General features: G+C 32.8%; 1 protein-coding gene across 2 annotated transcripts; it reads left to right on the plus strand.

Moving 5' to 3' along the window:
* Positions 1-404: 404 nt before the first annotated feature.
* LOC108906653 (zinc finger protein GLIS2 homolog) lies at positions 405-10228 on the plus strand. Of its 2 annotated transcripts, XM_018709967.1 has the most exons (4): positions 405-473; positions 7342-7492; positions 7561-7808; positions 9399-10228. In XM_018709967.1, exons 1-4 carry the CDS (start codon positions 460-462, stop codon positions 10105-10107), a joined length of 1122 nt encoding a protein of 373 aa, XP_018565483.1. In that variant the 5' UTR covers positions 405-459; the 3' UTR covers positions 10108-10228. The 2 variants fall into 2 exon arrangements, with proteins under 2 accessions (XP_018565483.1, XP_018565482.1); XM_018709966.2 differs by lacking the exon at positions 405-473 and having other exon boundaries at positions 7275-7492.
* The last annotated feature ends 10367 nt before the right edge of the window (positions 10229-20595 follow it).

A 20595-nucleotide genomic window follows, 5' to 3' on the forward strand; every position in this document is an offset into this window, starting at 1 on the left:
AGGAGGTACTTACCGGACACCCTGTATTCAAAATTTTAAAATACAATAAACCGTTTTCTGTTATCCAGGGTGATATGACATACGCAACAAACAATTTTTTTATTGGGCATAAACCTGACAAGTGCCATTAATCGTGCACTCGATGGTACTTAATTGCAAGGCTTCATTGTTCCTGATAATTTAAATTATCGCGAATCAAGGATTTTTGTGATTAAATGTGAGGTCATTATAAGTATTAGGTATTTACGAGCTTTGCGCAAAAGATCACGTACAGAAAGCATGAGAAATAAGCTACACATACGGAATTAAATACGGAATACACGACGTCCCCAGCGAAATCCATAAAAAAATAAACGCCTTACGTTTAAGATATGGTTAATCGGTGTTTTGGTTTGTCATCCTACAGAGCAAGCCAAATATTTATGGAACACCTTCAATATTTTCAAAAATACTAACTTCATGCAAGCTGCAGGGTACGTAAAATTTAAATTTTTCACACTAGTGAGAGTAGACTAGACAGTAGATTTTCTGTACGTGTTAGTTAGGGCCGTAGTCAGGATAAATCTATATTATTTAGAACTGAAAAAAAGTTCTAGATAGTGCAATATTTTAATAGCATAATATGGATACGTTGTGTGCATTGCGTAACTTTGAAGTATCAGCAAAATATGTATTTTTTTCAGTGTATCTAAAATATAAGTATTGGATTATAATACAAAAACAAGGGTTTTTCAGTTCGAGTAAATCAAACTTTAACCACAAATAGAACTCAATAAATATTTCAGAATTGCCTTTAAAGCAAGAGTCTAAGTTTCACCGTTTTCACTGTACAGGCCCGTATTGGTCGGTTGTTACAATCATATTCTTTACTAAATCTTTGGTATGCTTATAACAAATTGATTCAAATTTGGTGTGGTGTTAATTTACTCATTTATATAATTTTCTGTAAAATTTACAAATTTTTATAGGTCAGTGGCGTAGGAAAGGGTAGAAAATCTGGATTTTTTTACCCCAACTTCTACGCCAATGACTTAAAAATCATTTAGGATTCATTTTTAGAATCGGTGGACAATTCTACATAAAAAAGGTATACTTATTGAAAATCGGCATAGTGAATATTGAATATTCATCAATTTTTTTTACAAACACTAACTAATATTTCAAATCTTTAAAACAAAATGACAGTTTATGACGACAGATAAGTACATTATTGCTTATTTGTTTTTTCATGGCAATCGTTGTGTACGGATACTGTAATGGACGCACAGCACAGATTTAAAATTAATATGTAGGTGTAATTTTTTAAACAAACGCACCGTTGAATGAGCAAGGATACCTATAACTGCTACAGAATGACACAAACGAAATTTTAGAGAATGTGCCATTGAATATGCTGCCCACCGCACTGTAGCGTACAAAAAAATGAGCTCAGAGGGGGAATTCACCACATTACGAATGCAATAAATAATACACAACGGATTATAATTACAATTTTCCAGTCGTTTCGCCGATTCAAAGACATAATAATATTAATTAAAATTCATCCTTAAGAAACTAAATTTCTTATCAGAAAAACTATCTCCCAATCAACTGAGATTTTCGGTAAAACGATACACTATACCGATTTTCAACAAGTATACCTTTTTTATGTAGAATTGTCCTCGGAATCTAAAAATGAATCGCAAATGATTATTAGGCCATTGGCGTAGAAGTTGGGCCATGACTTGTAAATTTGTCAATTTTACAGTAAATTATGCACATGTGTAAATGTTAATACCACACCAAATTTGAATCAATTTGTTATAAGCATACCAAAGATTGCGCAAATAATATGATTTTAACAACGGACCAATACGGCCCTGTACAGTGAAAACGATGAGATTTAGACCTTTGCTTAATAAGAGAATTCTGATGAATTATTTATCTATTTGTGGTTTGATTCACTCGAACTGAAACACCCTGTATAACGAATATCACTGGACACTAAACAACACTAACTGAATAAAATATTTTTCAAATTAAAATTAATTGGCCACCACAGAAAAAATGGAAAACACCTGGCACCCTAAAAGAAAGATCAGGATCGTTACATTCTGTCAAAGAAGTATCCAGAATTTGTCAATAAAACACAATATATTCCATTAATAATCAAAATTTATTTTGCCTCCTTCAAAATAGGCTTCGTTTGAAGTAATACCCTTTTTCCAATGAACAACCCAAATGTCAAAGCACTTTTTAAACATATTCCTGTATGGACTTCGACTCCTTCAGCGATTTTTGTTTTATGGCTTATGTTGTGCTTCACGAAGTGGTAATTTGAGTTTGGGAAAGAGGAAAAGTCATCAGGGATCATATCCGGCAAATGCGGTGGCTGCTCGATGACATTCGTTGAGTTTTTAGTCAAAAATTCGTTCACAATTAATTATCGCTTTGTGTGATGGAGCATTATCGTGATGCTACATCAAGTATTGTCGTTCCATAAATCTGGTCTTTTGCAGCGGATACTCTCTCTCAAACTCCTCATATTTTATGTTCAAAATAAGAGAAAATGTTCAGATATTTCACTTTTATGATTTATAAAAGAACATATGACTTTGACCCAGAACATTTTAGAGATGATTAAAAGATATAACTTGTTTAGGTTCAATATTTTCAGGAATTTCAACTTGGACATGTATTTTTTTTGTTATAATTCAATCAATTGTTCTACCAGCAGGCATTTGCATTTCGGGGCATCTTTTATATTTTTTATTAGCTGATCAATAATAGCTATCGACTTGAAAGATATCTATAAAAAATCGAAATTTAGACGCATAGCTTTTGATATAAGTATTTTCAAAGTATAAAATTTTAAAAATACAGTAAGTTTTTTTTAGAGAAAATTCGAAGTGTTAGTACCTTGAATCTACAATAGTTCAGAAAAAAGTCAATGAGACTGAGATATAGGTAGTGGTCCTGTTGGCGATTTATTCAAGAAATTCACTATTCAAGGTCTCTGTTTTTTCTTTGATCTATCCAAATTTTTATTTTTTACTTTTTTTCATAATTTTGAATAAATACTTTCAAACCTTACAAACGAGGTTAAACGCTTGTAATTTAATAAAGTTCTATAAAGAAAATAAAGTGGATATACATTTAACTCTCGTACTGTATGATTGGTTATTAAATAATTATTAAAGTACTTGAAAAAAAGAATACTGCAGAAAATGCATTATTTTATATAAATATAAAGCTGTACCCGTCTGTCCTTAAGTAATCTACTTAAAACATCACTCTAGACGTAATAGCTTGGACTATAAATATTCTGTCCAGACAGATATCAACAAAAACGTATATATCATAAAAATTTATAACCGTATTTAAAAAATTGGAATTTGAGATTTACACGGTGATATTTCAATTAACGTATCTTCAAAATCTTCAGACATTTATATCAAGTTTCCACTTCATAAGACAACATAAAATGCATATATACAGGGTGTATCTAAATAACACCGAAAAATGTAAGGGGCGATTCTATGATGAAAATTAATAGGGATCTTTGGTATAAAATTTTTTGAAAAACTCTCCTGAAAAGTCACGTCCCTCCAAGTTTTTTCGAAAAGTTAAGGATTTATGAGAAAAAAAATAAATATATTGCAATGCATTTTTAAAAAGATAAATGTATTTTGCCGAAAGATGTATGGCCTGTTATTTCAACGCCTTACAAAAATACTTCAGGGTTGAAAAAATTTCAAAAAGTGTAGTTTTTTTGACAGATAATGTTCACCAAGTTTGGTCTCTTTAGTTTGATATACATGGAAGATAAAAAAGAAAACCAATTTTTTTTTTTATTTTTTGGAGGGGGTAACTTTTCAGGGGAGAGGTTTTTCAAAAAATTGTATACCAAAGACCCCTATTATTTTCATCGCCTCTTACATTTTTTCGGTGTTATTTAGATACACTCTGTATATAGCGCAATTTTTTTTAAACCTGACATAGGACAACTTTATTATTTGAAGTGATAGACTAGCACTTCCAAATGAAAAGTTGTAGGAATTAATTTGACTACGAAAAATTTACAAATAATACTTTCCGGTGTTGCCAGATTTCTTTAGTAGCTACGAAAACAATATTTTTTAAATGACAACACTATATTTTTTTAACATAATTTGACAAATCTTCTAATTCTAAATAAATGTTATGTCACATCTCTTTATTTATTTATTTATTGGAGTAGCCGTTTTAGAACAATCAATTAGAGCTGTTAGAGAGAGCCACAATTAAATGGCGTGCCAAGCGGGTCAACCGAGACATGCGGGATCCGTTGCCTCAGAATGCTTTTCACAACTTTTTTTCTAAAAGAAACTATTTTAAAATAAAAATAAAAAAACTCTTATAAACTAATCGATAATTATTTTTTTAACAAATGCTCAAACTGGTGCCCTCTTGTACTTAATCTAAAATAATGAACTCTTTTAACAATATTATGACTAACATTTTACAACATATTGGGTGTAATGTTATTAATTTCTCGATTGTCTTAGTTCTTCAAGCGATCACATATACTTTGGTTTTTAAGAAACTCCACAGGAAAGTCTAAAGTTGTGAGGTCAGGCGACCTAGCAGGCCACTCAACTGAACCTCTTCTATCTATCTATCTTTCTGGCAGCAGTTCATGAAGATAATCCCGCTCATTTCGCGTAAAATGAGGTGGTGCCCCATCCTATTTAAATTAAATAACTGATTTATCTTAGCAACTAAATTAAAACGTTATTTTTATACACATTCAGATACAAGCTTTCAAATAACACAATAACAGCACAATTATGATGAGTCCTTTCAAGCAACACAATTTTTGTTTTTCAAGGCCTACTTATTGCTTTGTTAGCTTCTTTCAGTTCCGGCCGACTGCAGATTATTTTCGTTGTTTTTGTTGATTGTTCTAAAACGGCTACTCCAATAAAGAGATGTGACATAACATTTTTTATTTAGAATTCGAAGATCTGTTAAAAAAATACGGTGTTGTCATTTAAGAAAATATTGTTTTAGTAGCTACTGCAGAAATCTGGCAATACCGGAAAACATGCTTTGTAAATTTTTTTTAGTCAAGTTATCTCCTACTTTGCATTTGGAGGTACTAGTCTATCACTTCAAATAAAAAAGTTGGTCTATATCAGGTTTTAAAAAAAAATACACTGTATACATATATCCACTGCGTATTTGCCTCATTCTTTAAAGTAAATTTGCTCACCCGTTACGAAAAAATCCTTCGTACTTAACATTATCAGACAGTATTCTTAAAAATGTAATCCAAATAAAGTGATATGTGTTATCAGCATCCAGCTCGAACCGGTTCCCGGGTCAGTCAACGATCATGTTCTTTGTGTTATCAGACCCCTGTGACCATAAAAGCTCGAATTCCGGATCTTACTGGTTCTTATTGACATTAATATGACTTTCTTCGTTGTAAATCAAAATATTATACTACTTTGCCCCCAGCAATTGAAACAGTATACAGGAACTGATTCAGGATTTGGGCACCGTGAAATCCCAAATTTCCACACAACACAGCCAAACCCGAAAAAAATTTACTACGACGCCATTTCTACATCTAACTTAAAGAGTTGAAAAGCGATTGTTTATACAAGATGGTGTCAACTATTTTATTGAATTTTATTAGCGACTGCTCTGCCCCTGTGCGAATGAAAACAGAAGTTTAAATTGAACTTCCAATTGACAACTGACCTTGAAGAAAACCGGAGCTAAAAAAATTCAGTAGTTATAACTATTTTTCGACTCTGGAACCATACAAGCTAAAGAGGCATAAATGCCTATTTGGCTGATTCTTTATTTGGTCCAACTTAACCTCATATAATTTTTTTGACAGTTGAAACCCCTTAGATCCGTCCTAATTTTAACTCCACTGGTTGGTTTTTATTCAAATTGTAGGAGAGTACTTCCTATCTTTGAAAAATAACATAATTCTTAGAAATTGTCAACAATTTCCCAAATTCAGTTTTTCGATTTTTACATATTGAGATTACATAATTTGTGAATTATATGAGATGATCTCCACGATGGCAGCATCAAAAATTTTAAAATACTGAAATTACTTAAAACTCCCAAATAATGGGTAGTATAAATTTTTTGTTTTCAAGATTTTAATTCCAGTTGTAACGTACTAGAATGTGGATATTGTTAATACAGAAAATTTATTATTTAAGTAAACCTTCTCTGTCTTTCAGTTACTAAATAAAAGTGGAATAATAGTATGAATTTTTAGTTGAGCTTCCTATTAATAGATGGCGCAATTAAGGCACACCTAGCCGTCCTCCAATTTAGTTTTATACATTTTCCAATTTTCAGCTAAATAATGACTTCATACAGTGGCGGCACGTGACATTGATAATAGGTGAAACATATTCATTCGTATAAACTGGCAGGCGATGGGTGAAGCTGCTTCAATTTCTGCGTCACTCGTTCCCCCACGCCGTAGTTTAATCCCGAATTGGCCGCCTCGTCGCCATGACAATCGCCGTAAACAACGATACGAAGAGAAGCAGAATACAGACTTATTTCTGCGTATTAAACAAACAAACACAATACATTTTCAATATAGAATTATACCTAAATTATAAAATTTATATAAAATCAAATTTTAAATTGCACAACCAAACGGAAATTTTAGGTGAAGCGGTGCGTCACTTGCGTCACCTGATGAGCCGCCACTGACTTCATACAAAAATAAACCAATACAATTTAATATTTAAAAAGGTGGCAAACAATTGTAGTAGTTGCAATAATTATTGAAGGGAAACAGTTTTACGTTGTTGTCAACGGATGTGATATGAATATCTGAAAATTTAAATAACAAAACAGTACTTATTTAAACATTTCAGCGTTTATTTACAGATAAACCAGCATATGAGCCCTGAGAGTAGGATGCGCAGTGGCAAAGTAATGGAGTGGGGGCAGAGCCCATATGGGTTGACTGCATTTCCGTCTCATTCTATATCTCTGCGCTCTGTTTTTGATTTGCGCTTTTCAGAACTACAGTGAAATTTCAGTTCTGAGCCGGCCCTGCATTTTAGGATGACATTATCAGCATTACATTACATTTAATATTTAATATCAAAGCAATTAAAAAGTTTCTAATCAACGTCTTTCTTATAACAAGTATACATTAAACAGAGACAGATAACTCTTATGTGTCTTGGTTATTTACCAAGTTTATATAAATGATCTATTTTGTCAAAATGATAATTACTTAAATGTGGTTTTATCTGAGGGAACATTGGTGTTTCACAAGTTATTCAAAGTAGTAAATTTGTTTAAGATGATTGTTTCTTCTAATCACAGGATGGTGGAGGGACAACCCTTACAGTACTACAACCCCTATCCAGCGCCAAGCCAGGACCAATTTCCGTATTTCCGACCGTTTGAGCCTTACTATCCCAGAATGGAAATGTCGGAAGACTTAATGCTGCCGTCTTCGCCAAACAGCGCTCAGGTAAAAAATTGCCATTTTTCTACCATTTTGGTAACTGAATTAATCTCTAAAATATTATTTTTCCACAGAGTGATAGTGACAATTCAGTTTCAAGCGTTGAAATATCGCCGAAACAGATTCAGCCGATGAGCAGCATCATCAAAAACGCTGAAAAGATCGATGTCAGGTGTTGCTGGAAGAACTGCGGGATGTTTTTTCCCTCTTTGGATCAATTAGCTTCCCATGTCTCGAAAGTACATTCTGCTAGCGGCTTAGGTGGTCTGTTCTATTGTGGATGGGAGGGTTGCTCCAGAAACAACAAAGGATTTAATGCGAGGTAAGACTAATGCAGTTTTTATCTAATGTACGTAAAGTTTACAGACATAGGGAATTTTTTTAAATCACGCATTTATCACTGTATATAAGAGTAATCATAGAACCTGCTGACATAATTATTTCAACATAAAAAAAGGGAGTTATCTAGACATATAAGGCGAAAGTTAATATTGTTCGAAAAATTATTTATTTATTTATAAGTTAGTAGTAGAACAGTTATGCAACAGGGTATTGGAATTTTCTAAACTAAGTACTCATCTCAAGGATAGATATAGTGATAGTTGTTGCCTACCAATGAAAAAAATTGGAGATTCGAGAGGTACTGATACGATTTATTACATAGAAATAAATATGCATCATTGCTTCTTGCAAAGTAATCCTAAGGAATTCCAAGTAATTTAAAATAATGAAGCGGATGATTTCTCAGGTCATATTAAAAAAAAACAACCAGTAATTTAAACTTGTGTCTTAAAATGCTCCATTTTATATTGATTTTCAAAGAATATCATTGCTGCACTGCATTGCCAGGCAATTTGTCAATCACTTGTCAACAACTGAGATGTATTGCCCAGTCGCTCAGTCCGGCTGTGTTATACGCCGTTTGTCCACGCGACTATTCTTCAACTGGGCGTATACATTTCTACCACCTCCACGTTTAGTGCGACCTGACCTGTATATGAGCATGGCTAAATAAATATGGGAACAAGTTTTTTAAATATTTTTTAATGCCGAGTTGCTGCGTCAGTAACCGAACCTGGTATATACTGCCAACCTCTTGGTTCTTCAATTGAGATCAGAAAGACTATAACTGTGGTAAACAGAGTATAGTAATAATTTTTCTTCGCATGTTTCCTTCCAAGCTATTTCAAATTTTATTCACTATAATGACAGAATATTAAAAGATTTGCAAAATGTACAATGGTGTTGAGATAAATGACCATGTCTAGGTAATGTAATTGTTGCTAAAACCGACACATCAAATAATTATTTACATATAACCACGTTAGATAAAATTTAGTAGTATTTACATGGCTTCCTCAACGGTTCTTTGCATTTTGAAATAATTAATTTTAAACATTCTGTATATCGAAAATGAAGGGTCCCTGGACACATGTTTATATTTGTTTGTAACATAGAATCAATTATCATCATCACTGTGACCATAAAAATGGAATAATGAAATTAATTTTAATGGTTATTGCTATTATTTTTAAAACACAATTTAACCTGATTTTTTGAAGAGTTCTAAAATACATTTAATGCTTTTGAGGTATCACGCAACTGTAACTTTCTGAAACAAAACTACCAAACCTGAAATAAAATTCTGTAATACATCTGAAAAGGTGTAGAAATAATGTACAGGATGTTTACAAACTTGGAGAGGTCATTTTATGTAGTATGTAGTCGGGAACGATTCCAGAGGTTCTCAATAAGTTTTAATAATTCTGATTATTATTAATTTGACCACCGCCATCGGTTTGGAGCTTTAACGATTTTGATTATTGAAAATCTTTCTCCAAATTTGTATATACCCTAAATATTAAATACTGGTTATAATACAATAATATTAAACATAAAATCATTGTTGCAGATACAAGATGCTCGTTCACGTACGCACCCATACAAACGAGAAGCCTCACAAATGTTTTCAGTGCGACAAATCGTTTTCGAGAGCTGAAAACCTTAAAATCCATTCCAGATCGCATAGTGGAGAAAAACCGTATGTTTGCCCAGTACCGGGCTGCAACAAAGCCTACTCTAACTCAAGCGACAGATTCAAACATACAAGAACACATCAAGTTGAAAAACCTTACCAATGCAAAGTACCTGGGTGTCCCAAGAGATACACCGACCCTAGCAGCTTAAGAAAACACGTCAAGACGTACAAACATTTCGTTAACGAAAACATAGAAAATAATCAAACAAATGATCAAAGGAAGGATAATAACAATACTCATATTAACAAAACCTCTGAAGTAAATTCGGGTAAAAATGAGGAAAGGGTGTCGATTTATACTCCGAACGGAGAAACTATTTACCGAGAAAATGTCATCAAACATCCCTGCAACTGCAATCGAGTGTGTTGCGTCTCCAACTGCTTTACAAAAGCAGGCGATATCTTCAGAATTGGAGCTTTGATTAATATGAAAAATGAAGAGAAAAGTTTGAGTTGGAACAGGTTTCTCGATCCCTATATTTCCGAACCGAAAAGGATGGTTAGCGCCTATGAAGTTGGTAACCAAGAAAACATGGACATCGACGTGCCTCTAGATTTAAGTATTCACCGTAAAGACTACTAATTTTTATATGCGTGATTAGATTTAGCAGTATTATTGTTGTGTGTTCTTTGTTTTTGTTTTGTCAATGTTGCATCGTTTTACGTAACTGAGGTAACTATAAAAAATATGGCAATAATGATTTGTGATAACATTTTTTTTAATATTTATGTGTATAGTATTTTATATTAACATGTAATAAAACGTATTTATATCATACATTTGCTATTTAGTTGTCTATCCTACATGATTTGTTTATTGGGAGGTATTCTTGCCACACTAAAAAGAAATAAATAAATAAACCACGCCTTACGCCAAAAAGATCGGCCAAGGAGTTGATTTTATCCTTACATTTAGTTTTGTTTAACTAAACATATTCTCATAATGAGTAAGAGAGAAGTAGATACAGTTTATCCAAAAAAAAATATAAGTAATTTTAATAATAGGTACAACAGTTTTTCAATCCTGTAGGGTACATACATTTACAGTTTACCTTGTAAGACTTTTATAAATACTAGAATTGAAGAACATCGGGAGTAAATGGAAATTTGGAAAAAATAAAAAAAAAAAAAAAAAAAAACAAGAAATTTTGGAAAAAAGAAAACTGAAAGTTTGCGGCTTTGAAGCCAAAAATAAACTGTAATGAAAATAAGGGCGTGCTTCTCTTTATTATCAATATGGCAGAAATATGAAAGTAATAAAAATATCACAATTTTTTCTAATTTCTAACCGTTTTCTGAATAGTGTCCTTAAAAAAAAGTTAGTTTAGCTATAAATTGAAACTTTTATGCTATTTCTAATCTGTAGGCTTAATTATTTTTATTAAACAGCAATCAATTAATTAAAATGGGCCAAAAATACACATTTTCATGTACAGAAACAGTAGTAATGTGATTTCAAATTTATTATAAAGTGATATTCTACAAAGAATTTTAAAACTTTACCTGTTACCATGGATAATAGTAACTTTTAACACAAATCAAAAACAATGAAAGCATCAGGAGTTCAAAAGTATCGTTTTTTGTTCTCCTATTACACAATATAAACTCCCGCTGTCAAGATAAAAATGTCATTATTTCGGTTTTACACAGTGGCATAACATTTATTTTTTATAAAAGGTTTCCGAGAATGAAATTTTAGCATTTACATTAAATTATACCTAATCGTGCAAGTTAGCATCAGTATATTATCCAGGTCATATTAGAAAATAATTGTTTAAATAATTTCCGACATGCGAGTGAAAATTTATTTAATTTTCACCTTAATTTTCACCGTAGGATATGTTGTTGGCGTTTGGCCGACTAGTAACTGAACATTCTGTATATTTGCAGTTAATATATATTTTTGAAACATTAGTAAGTACAAACATTCTGAGAAATAATCAGTTAAAAGTAATTACATTTCTGGTAACTCATATGCAAAGCAGTAAAACACTTCGTTTTGTAAAACAATACACATTTTTCTCAGTAAACCGCAATAAATATAGAGGTATATTTTGAATATAATATATAAACATTAGACAATGGAGTCATAATACGAAAAGCGGAAAAGTAGCACGAAACCATCGACATAAAACTATAATCAACAACTGAGTATGAGGGCCAGTAAGAAAATAAGCAGACTCTATTTTTTAAACTTTATTAATTTTACACATTATTGATCCTTGTCTACTTCAAAATACTCCCTCCCCCCATTCATACACTTTTCCCAGAGGTGTTTCCATTTCGCGAAGCAGTCCTGGATAGCTTTATTTGAAATAAACTTTAAATTCTGTGAAACAGGGTGAGGGAGAACAGTAGGTAATCTGATTTTTGGCACAGAACTAACGAACAAAGCTGAGTCTGCAGACGCACTGTCATGGTGCAAAAATCATGAGTTGCCTCGCCACAATTCTAGTCTCTTTTTGCGGATTTTTTTTACGTAACCGCTGTAAATCACCTTGATAGTACACACGACTTACTGTTTCACCTTGCGATAAGAATTCAATATGCACAATTGCATTAAAATCGAAAAAAAAAAACAGTGAGCATTACTTTGACATTGGGTCGAGATGGACGCGATTTCTTGGAGCGTGGAGAACCTTTGCCAATCCATTGTGATGATTGAACTTTTGTCTCACTGTCGCAGCCACAAACCCAGCTTACATTTCACGTTATGATCCTATAAACGAATATTTCATCGTCATTGGATTGTTTAAGGAGTTACCAACAAACATCCAGATGATTTTCTTTCTGCTGTTCGATCATTAAACGAGGAACAAATTTCGCTGCAACTCGATGCATGTTCAATTTTTCTGTCAAAATTTCATTCCATAACCCAATTGGATTACTAACCACTTCTGCAATTTCTCTGACAGTCAATCCGCGATTTGCACGCACCACATCTTTGACTTTCTGAACGTGAGAATCATTAGTTGAAGTCGAAGGCCTTCCTGGTCGAGGATCATCTTCAATTGACTGACGACCACTTTTAATTCGTGAAAACCATTCGTAACATAAACATGAAATAGATAAGCGTGAGTTCATATTACCTATGGGAATATAAAAAAAGTCTTCAACTCTCACAATCCTTTATTGTAAAATTAATTACATACGACAACTAGTTTCGAGGTCAAGATTACACATCATCAGGTCATACAACAATTTTTTTAATAATATAACAACTCACGTTGTCGAAAATTTTTTTAAAGAGACATGTTGCCAAAGTAGTCAAGATAAAAATTAAATAATATACATTAGATTATTTTCAAAAATAAGATTGATTAAATAATTTTTTAATTTTGATTATTAAGAATTTTTAATTAAACAAAACATATTAGCTAAAACAAAAGTAGGTGTATACTTACATATCAAACATACAAGGTACTAATTTTTGGAACAATTTTTAATCTTCATAGAAACTTTAAACATCAAGATATATAATAAATTAGCTGCACGTCAGTAAATATAAATTCAAAATTCTTCTCAATTTCTTTAAAAAACTTCAAACAAATAATACACAAAAGACTCGACAACATTATAATACACAATAAAATCAGTTTAAAATTCTAGAATAACCGAGAACGAGGAAAAATTGTTTATCACTATTTTTTTATTAAAAATTCTAAAGATAAATATCGCTATCTATATTTATTCACTAAAAATATCTACTGCAGGTCAAGTATTCTATAAATTTTCATAATTAATGTAGGAAACTGTAATGAAGACAATCGTAACATTGTACGACCTTGAGCATCATCTCCGTAAGCTTGTTTCAAAAGTTGAAACGTTTCTGTCATGTTTTCCTCAGTTTCACGCAAAATATTGCGTTACATCGATGTTCCAAAAAATCGCACATTTCAAAAATCGTCACAACACTTAAAAACACGTTGCACTCAAACGACAATATCCCGAAAACTAAATGAGATATCAACAATCCAATCACATGTGGTTACAGAGATTATGCGCAACGGAATGCTGCCAACCGCACATCAGTAAATATCTCCATTAGCGCGTAATTAAAAAAGTTCACTTATTTTCTGAACAGACCTCGCACGTGTAAAACCGCCCCGTATGATTCGTCACGATCATTTATTCGAAATGGCAGTTAAATTGAATCGAATTGAGGTTCTATCGTCCGAACATGTAGAGTTGTAACTATTCGCCAGTATCGTTTCAATAAAATAACCAAATCCGTATAGTGCATTGTGAACGTTTGAAAAATTAAAATATAAGACACAAAAAGATGTGTGAACAAAAATCGATGTGCTCTAAGAACTAGCAGGAAACAATAAAAATTATTCGAAAACCTTCATGCTTTAAATAGGCCCCCATTATCTTTATAGATGTTGAAAGATTATTTATTCTGGCGACGCGTTAGTGTTCAACTCCTGTTAATTTTTTACCTACCTACATAAATAATTTCCTTATACGGTATTTTGTAATTTTAGTTACAACTTTCTTTATAACTTTATGTGGGGGGGGTCAGTTTTTTAGGCCTAATGTACATGTTTCCTATTTGTTTTTTTTTTAAACTGAGTTTAGACTTGAAACTTACAAAGTTATTTAATTGAGCGTTTAGTGGCGGTACCATATTTGTTTATCTTCATTTTTAAATATATGTGATATGAAAAAAAAAAACGTATACGAATTCAGAAAGATGAGATTTGTTAACCGTAGCTCACAACTGAATATACGATCGTGTTCATTGTGCTCATTTTTTTAAGTTACACTAACCTGTCTTATTAAGGGATATGAAAATTACAAAAAAAAAACTTTAAACAATAAAAATTTTCACTACGGAATTTGAGAAAATAAACTTATGATGTACGCTTCTAAAGGTCCGTGCAAATATGATCCTAGTGCAATGTGACGCCCTGTATATGCATATCAGCACGGCGTTTCGGATTGGCATATAGTTTTAAGGCATATATGGTTAAGCATAAAAAAATAAATGAGTTACATACATACCTGCAGAGATGAAAAATATAATGTACTTCTCTTTAGTATAAAAAGCAAGTGTTTAGGCTTAACACACACTTTAACATTATCTACACGAAATTGTTTTATTTTGTTACAAGTCTCTTGTAAAAAATATATAAACAATTGGTTAGAAAACGTTTTAATCCAGTAGTGCTCTAGTAATCTATCCAGTCATCAGTTATAGCGGGAACATTAGAGAAACGTTTTTCACGTATTATTTTTTTCACAAACAAGTGACCAAACGATGGACCGTTCGTTAAGATACATTTTATCTTTCATGACAAAAATGTTGTGCTTAAAATATAAGGTAAAAATCAATACGTACTTAAGCCTCATAAGAACAATTATATAATTATTTATATTCATTGTATAATAAACAGTTTATCTAAACTGTATTGCACGTTTTCCAGAATTTATTTATAATAAGGTGTCACTAAAATCAAAATACTGATTTAAAATCAAAACGACGCAAGAGGAAATAAATGTTAAAATATTTGATATGCTCCATTATTACGCAACATTTTCTTAAATAAATTAAATAAGTACCACCTGCTATACACAACAATAACAAATATCAAGGAGTTTACTTTTAGAGAAAATGTTACTGTTAAAAAGTTTATTAAGAATGTGAATGACCTTACATAACATTGAAGTAATTTGAATGTTTTAAACTCTGTCACATTTTATTTCCTGTGTTTATACTATATAATTTTGAATAGTGTTTAGTATAGAATTCGGTTTAATAATTTTATTCTTCTTGGTATAGTTAAAGTAAGTTTGGTAACTGTGTGGACAATGAGTGTTTTTTATGTAAGTAGTATGTTATAATTTATCAATTTATTAATTTGGAAAATATTTTGTTGTTAGTAAATATTGCAGAGAAAAACTATTGAAAGAATCAGTTCCCTTAACAAGAAATTAATTTAAACAAAATTTGTATTACAATTTCGTTGATTTTCTTCTGAAATATCATATATAGTGTAGGAAAGTACCGATGGTCTATCAGAAGTTACGTGAGAACGATAAAGTAAGCCATAGAAATCCATGTGATAGACAAGGATGGCTATAATGAAGGCGTCTATTAGTCAACGCTCATTTCGCCCTTCCACAAATAAGAAGTGGATCTTATTTGTGGAAGGGCGAAACGGGCGGTGACTATGAGAGGCCTTCATTATAGCCATCCTTCTCTATCGCATGGATTTCTATGGCTTACTTTATCGCTCTCACGTAACTTCAGATAAACCATCGGTACTTTCCTACCCTGTATTTGGTCAAATCATATAATTATGTATTTGGTCATAAATAATCAAAACTACTAGCATTTTCTTATAATATAATTCACATTTTGGACATTTTTAAAATTGTATTAGCGTTTCAAATGAAGGATTATGGATTATTATAGGTCGGTTGTCTATCCTCTGTCATAGCCCCACGTTGGGCGCCAAGACGCGGATTTTGATAGGTCATTGGCTCATTTGGCAACATAGGCCCACGTTGGGCGCCATGTCGCGGATTTATGTAGATCTGACTAGCTTGCGGTGGGGTTGAACTACTTTCATCCCTCCTCGGCATATTGAGGATCGTAAACTTTCCTAATGGGTCCGGAAAGAACGTACCTGTCTGTGACCGCTTTCACCTATGGTGGTAGGACGTTAGTCGCCCACTCGCAGATGAGGGGGATCCCAAATATCTCGTGCGCTTCCCCTTTAACTTTAGCCACTGGGGACGTCGGGGAGAGACGCGGAGATTTGCGTTCTTCCGCCATTGTGAGTTCTAGTTTTGTTTCATGAAGATGGTCTACGCTGATTTGTTTTTCTTTGATCTAAGGCGCACTTTGAACACTGGCACTTGATTTTATTAATAGTTTGTATTACTTTAAATATTTTTTGTAACGGGTTTTCAACTGAACCCTGTATATAAGTGGTGAGTCTGCCACCCTAGTGACTGAAATCAGTCTTTGCACTGGCTAGAAGCACTATAGTGTACGGCCTCCTTAATGTGTCGGTACGTTAAGTTTTAGGACCTTGTAAACATTGCACCCTGAAAGCTTTGTATGTTGCGCTCGTGTTCGTAATTTTTAGAGTTATAACTCGAAATGCGATTTAAAAATTTATGAGCTTTAGTGAGTGTAGGCAATGCGGTGGTGGCGATGTGAATTCTTAAGTGTCAGTCGAGTACACAATCTGGCCAGGCAATTATGCTCTGGTTAAATAACTTCAGGAAACCTATGTTGGTGTCCGCACACTGGCTGGTTGGATTCCGCTAGCCGGTCTGATGTATGGCCCGGTTTACTTCTAGGATTTTTTGAACCAGAAAAACTGCGTCCTCGGCGAATGCGGCTGTCTCTGAGGAGTTGAAAGTCTGAATCTGATGTGAGTCAGTATCGACCCTAAGGTCATTTAAGGGTATGAATATGAAGTCCCTAGGAAGTTGCAATTTTCGCTGTTTTAGAAAGTGGATCGAAAAAAAATTTTGACGCTCCTTGCACTCATAGGCAACCTCGGGGAGATAGTTGCATACGCTGTCGTCGTCGTCGTCCGAGGGAACGGAGGACTCTTGGCAGCAATCATCTCAGCCGGGTGGCTTGGCGGTGAATTTTAAAAGCGTTGGTGAAATTTTTCAAAACATCGGTAAATTTCCATGTAAATGTAAAATTATTGCGAATATTCGAAACATAGGAGAATTTTGAATGACCTGCATACTATGATAGTTCATCATTTTCAGAAAATCAGATAGAAAAAACATAACCTCAAAATTTGTTTGAAATCATATAGGGTGATTTACAACTTATCCAAAAAAATTTGGGAATAGATGCGGCTTGAGAAATTGAGTCATTATCGTAATTTTTTTTTGTAAAATCCTTAGTTTCCAAGAAAAAAATTATTGAAGTTATAGTACATTCAACCACTACATAGCTGGACATCTGTAGTCTCTAGCGTCATTCGCAATAAGCGTGGAGCCACGTGGCCTCAGCGACACCGAATACTGAAAAACGCTTTTGCAATCGTCGCTGCGAGTGTTTATCTGTTATTTGTGGTGTTTACAGTAGTTTTTTAGTAGTTAGTGTCAAAAATGGTTTGTGTGTATAGCAACTGGGAGTTGATGGATATCGTTTTAATTTATGGTGAAGCATTTGTGTTATGGTGAAGCAAGACAACATTTGGGTTAGTTCGTAGAAACTGAGTAAGACGGACCCAAATGTGTTTACACGTTGGTGGATAACATTTTGAACAATTGTTGTAACATCAGGTATGTCAAATGATTTTGTTATTTAAAAACACAAATTAATTTTATTAATTAATAAAGGCAAAAGCAGTTGAATTTGCCGATATAAAATAGGTGCTATAAAATTCTATTTAGGTATTTCTTTCTTTGCGAAAGTTTTTGTTTGTTTTTATCATACCGCCATGCCAATCGCATTGTACCAGGTCAGGTTTTACAGTGGACCAGTTTCCAGTGCCGCGCAGAAGTGTATTTTTAAATCATTTTCGAACTGCCCTTTCTGATTTTTTCTTTACAAAATTGTATTTGTAAGGGTCCCCTGTACATCCAGAATTTTTTTTTTTGGATAAGTTTTGAATCACCCTGTATACATTTTATTGATATGTTGTTTTTTTAATTGTTATAGTTATTATTACTCTGTGATAAAAAAACAATTTATAGAATTGATTTAGCCCTAGTTGTGACTAATAGAAGAAATGTATGTCATTTAAAACTAGAAATAAATTTGAGATATCTAGCTTCGTTTTTTTAGTTATTAGATTTTTATCTGGAAATATAAAAGAAATGGTGGCTTTAAATGCTGAATATATTATTATTACAAACTGTTAAATCTATCACCTTTATTTTTATTTGCCTCGGGGAACATTACAGTACATATGTACATTAGTTTTCTTCCTCAATTCCATTTTCACAAAGATAATTATCATTAAATAATGAAAATACCACAATTATACAGAAAATTCAAGGGTCAAATTTTATTTGCTTCCTTTAAATATAAACTTTTTCTCCCAGAAAGCAGGGTAGTTCGCTTGAGTTGGAAATACATCCAGTATATTTTACTTTCTTTGGAGAACATTTAGTTGTTATTTATTCAAAAATACTTTTTTAAAATCAAGTGACCAACGCAAAATACATATTTTGTCAAATTTCAGATAGATGCTGAGGGTCTGACGATCAAATCAGCATGCTGATTGTCAGCATCCAGATTTCTTTTCACTGTTAATGATTACAGTTAAAAAAAACACACATATGCCACTGCCGCTAATTCAGCATACAGCCAAAAACTTGTTGGTAGATATTTACGTTTTTTCCTTGTCTTTAGGTACCTATACTACCTATCCTTTTGTGGCTTGTTTAATATTCCGGTCCATACATCCATTTCGCCAAGACCAGATCCTAGGTGCTATAAATCATCATCATCCAAGTATTCTGCTTTCCAGAAAAAACCTTGTTTCTGGTGGTGGTGATGGGATCACCAATCAGATATCTATTAATGTGGGTCGGTTTTTGTAAACGCTGGGTCCTTTGGTGCCATCTAGTTTTGTCTTGAGAAAGACACCTAGGAATGGTAGGGTACCATTTTCTTCCATCTTCATGGTGAACATATCCAGATGTATTATACTGATGTGGTTAAGGAATACTTCGTTATATCCATAGTAAATGTATGGTTAACATATCTGAACTAACATTTTTTGAAGCCAGAGTTTTTTTCTTGAATGCTTCCATGTAGATATTGGTCAGTTAGGGACAAGAATGAATGACAGCTGCTCCCTTAATCTGTTCACAAAACTAATTTCTAAAGACTTGAATAAAGATCTTTCGAAGCGTCTTTTGTAAACAATGACGTCACATCAAAATTCACTAATATATAATCTGGACCTAGTTGGAGTCCCTTGGTCTTGCCAATAAAATTTCTAGTGTTTTTGACATATTGTTCTGTTTTTACCACTAGATCTTCTCTTTAATTTGGTGTGGCGCATATCAGGCGAGTGTCCATCTGAGACAGGCTTAACAGTCAAAGAAATTATTAACAATTTTTCCAGCTATGAAAGAGAAAATGAAAAATTTCTTTAACAGGCTTAGAAAGGAAACAAATATCTATGAATTACTTTTTTGTTATCCTACATTAGTAACTCAAATATTCTAAGGATATATACAGGGTGATTCAGAACTTATCCAAAAAAAAATTTGGATGTACAGGGGACTCTTATAAATACAATTTTGTAAAGAAAAAATCGAAAAGGGCAGTTCAAAATGATTTAAAAATACACTTCTGCACGGCACTGGAAATTAGTCTACTGTAAAACCTAACCTCGCACAATGTGACCGGCATGTCAGCAAAGTGTGATAAAAACGGACAAAAACTTTTGCAAAGAAAGAAATAAATAGACTTTGATAGCATCTATTTTATATCGACAAATTCTACTGCTTTTGCCGTTATTGTTATTATTAATTAATAAAATTAATTTGGGGTTTTAAATAATAAAACAGTTTGGCATACCTAATTTTACAACAACGTGTAAACACATTTGGGTCCGTCTTACTCAGTTTCTACGAACTAACACAAATATTGTCTTGCTTCACCATAACACAAATGCTTCACCATAATACAAAATGTTGTCTTGCTTCACCATAAATTAAAACGATATCCATTAACCCCGAGTTTCTATACACGCTAGCCATTTTTGACACTAACTACTAAAAAACTATTATAAACACTAACGCAACGACGATTGTAAAATCGGATTTCAGTATTTGGAGTCGCTGAGGCCACGCATATAGCGAATGACGCTAGAGACTACAGTTGTCCAACTATGTAATGGTTGAATGTACTACTGTACTACAACTTCAATATTTTTTTTCTAGGAAACTATAAGGATTTTACAATTTTTTTTTGAAGATACTGACTCCATTTCTCCTGCCGCATCTATTCCCAAATTTTTTTGGATAAGTTGTGAATCACCCTGTATAATTGCTTATAATTATTAAAGCAGATAACTAAAATAAAGCCATTTTTTGATTATTTCAGTAAGGGAATATTGAAGAGGTC

The sequence above is a fragment of the Anoplophora glabripennis genome, unplaced genomic scaffold, assembly GCF_000390285.2.
Source record: "Anoplophora glabripennis isolate ALB-LARVAE unplaced genomic scaffold, Agla_2.0 scaffold185, whole genome shotgun sequence".
Lineage (NCBI taxonomy): Eukaryota > Metazoa > Arthropoda > Insecta > Coleoptera > Cerambycidae > Anoplophora > Anoplophora glabripennis.

What these genes read in the sequence shown, in the direction of transcription:
- LOC108906653 (XM_018709966.2), top strand. Translation starts at nt 7,319, where the DNA reads ATGATTGTTTCTTCTAATCACAGGATGGTGGAGGGACAACCCTTACAG. An exon ending in CTTCGCCAAACAGCGCTCAG is followed by an intron (nt 7,493 to 7,560) that starts GTAAAAAATTGC and finishes ATTTTTCCACAG; the next exon opens with AGTGATAGTGACAATTCAGT. An exon ending in AACAAAGGATTTAATGCGAG is followed by an intron (nt 7,809 to 9,398) that starts GTAAGACTAATG and finishes TCATTGTTGCAG; the next exon opens with ATACAAGATGCTCGTTCACG.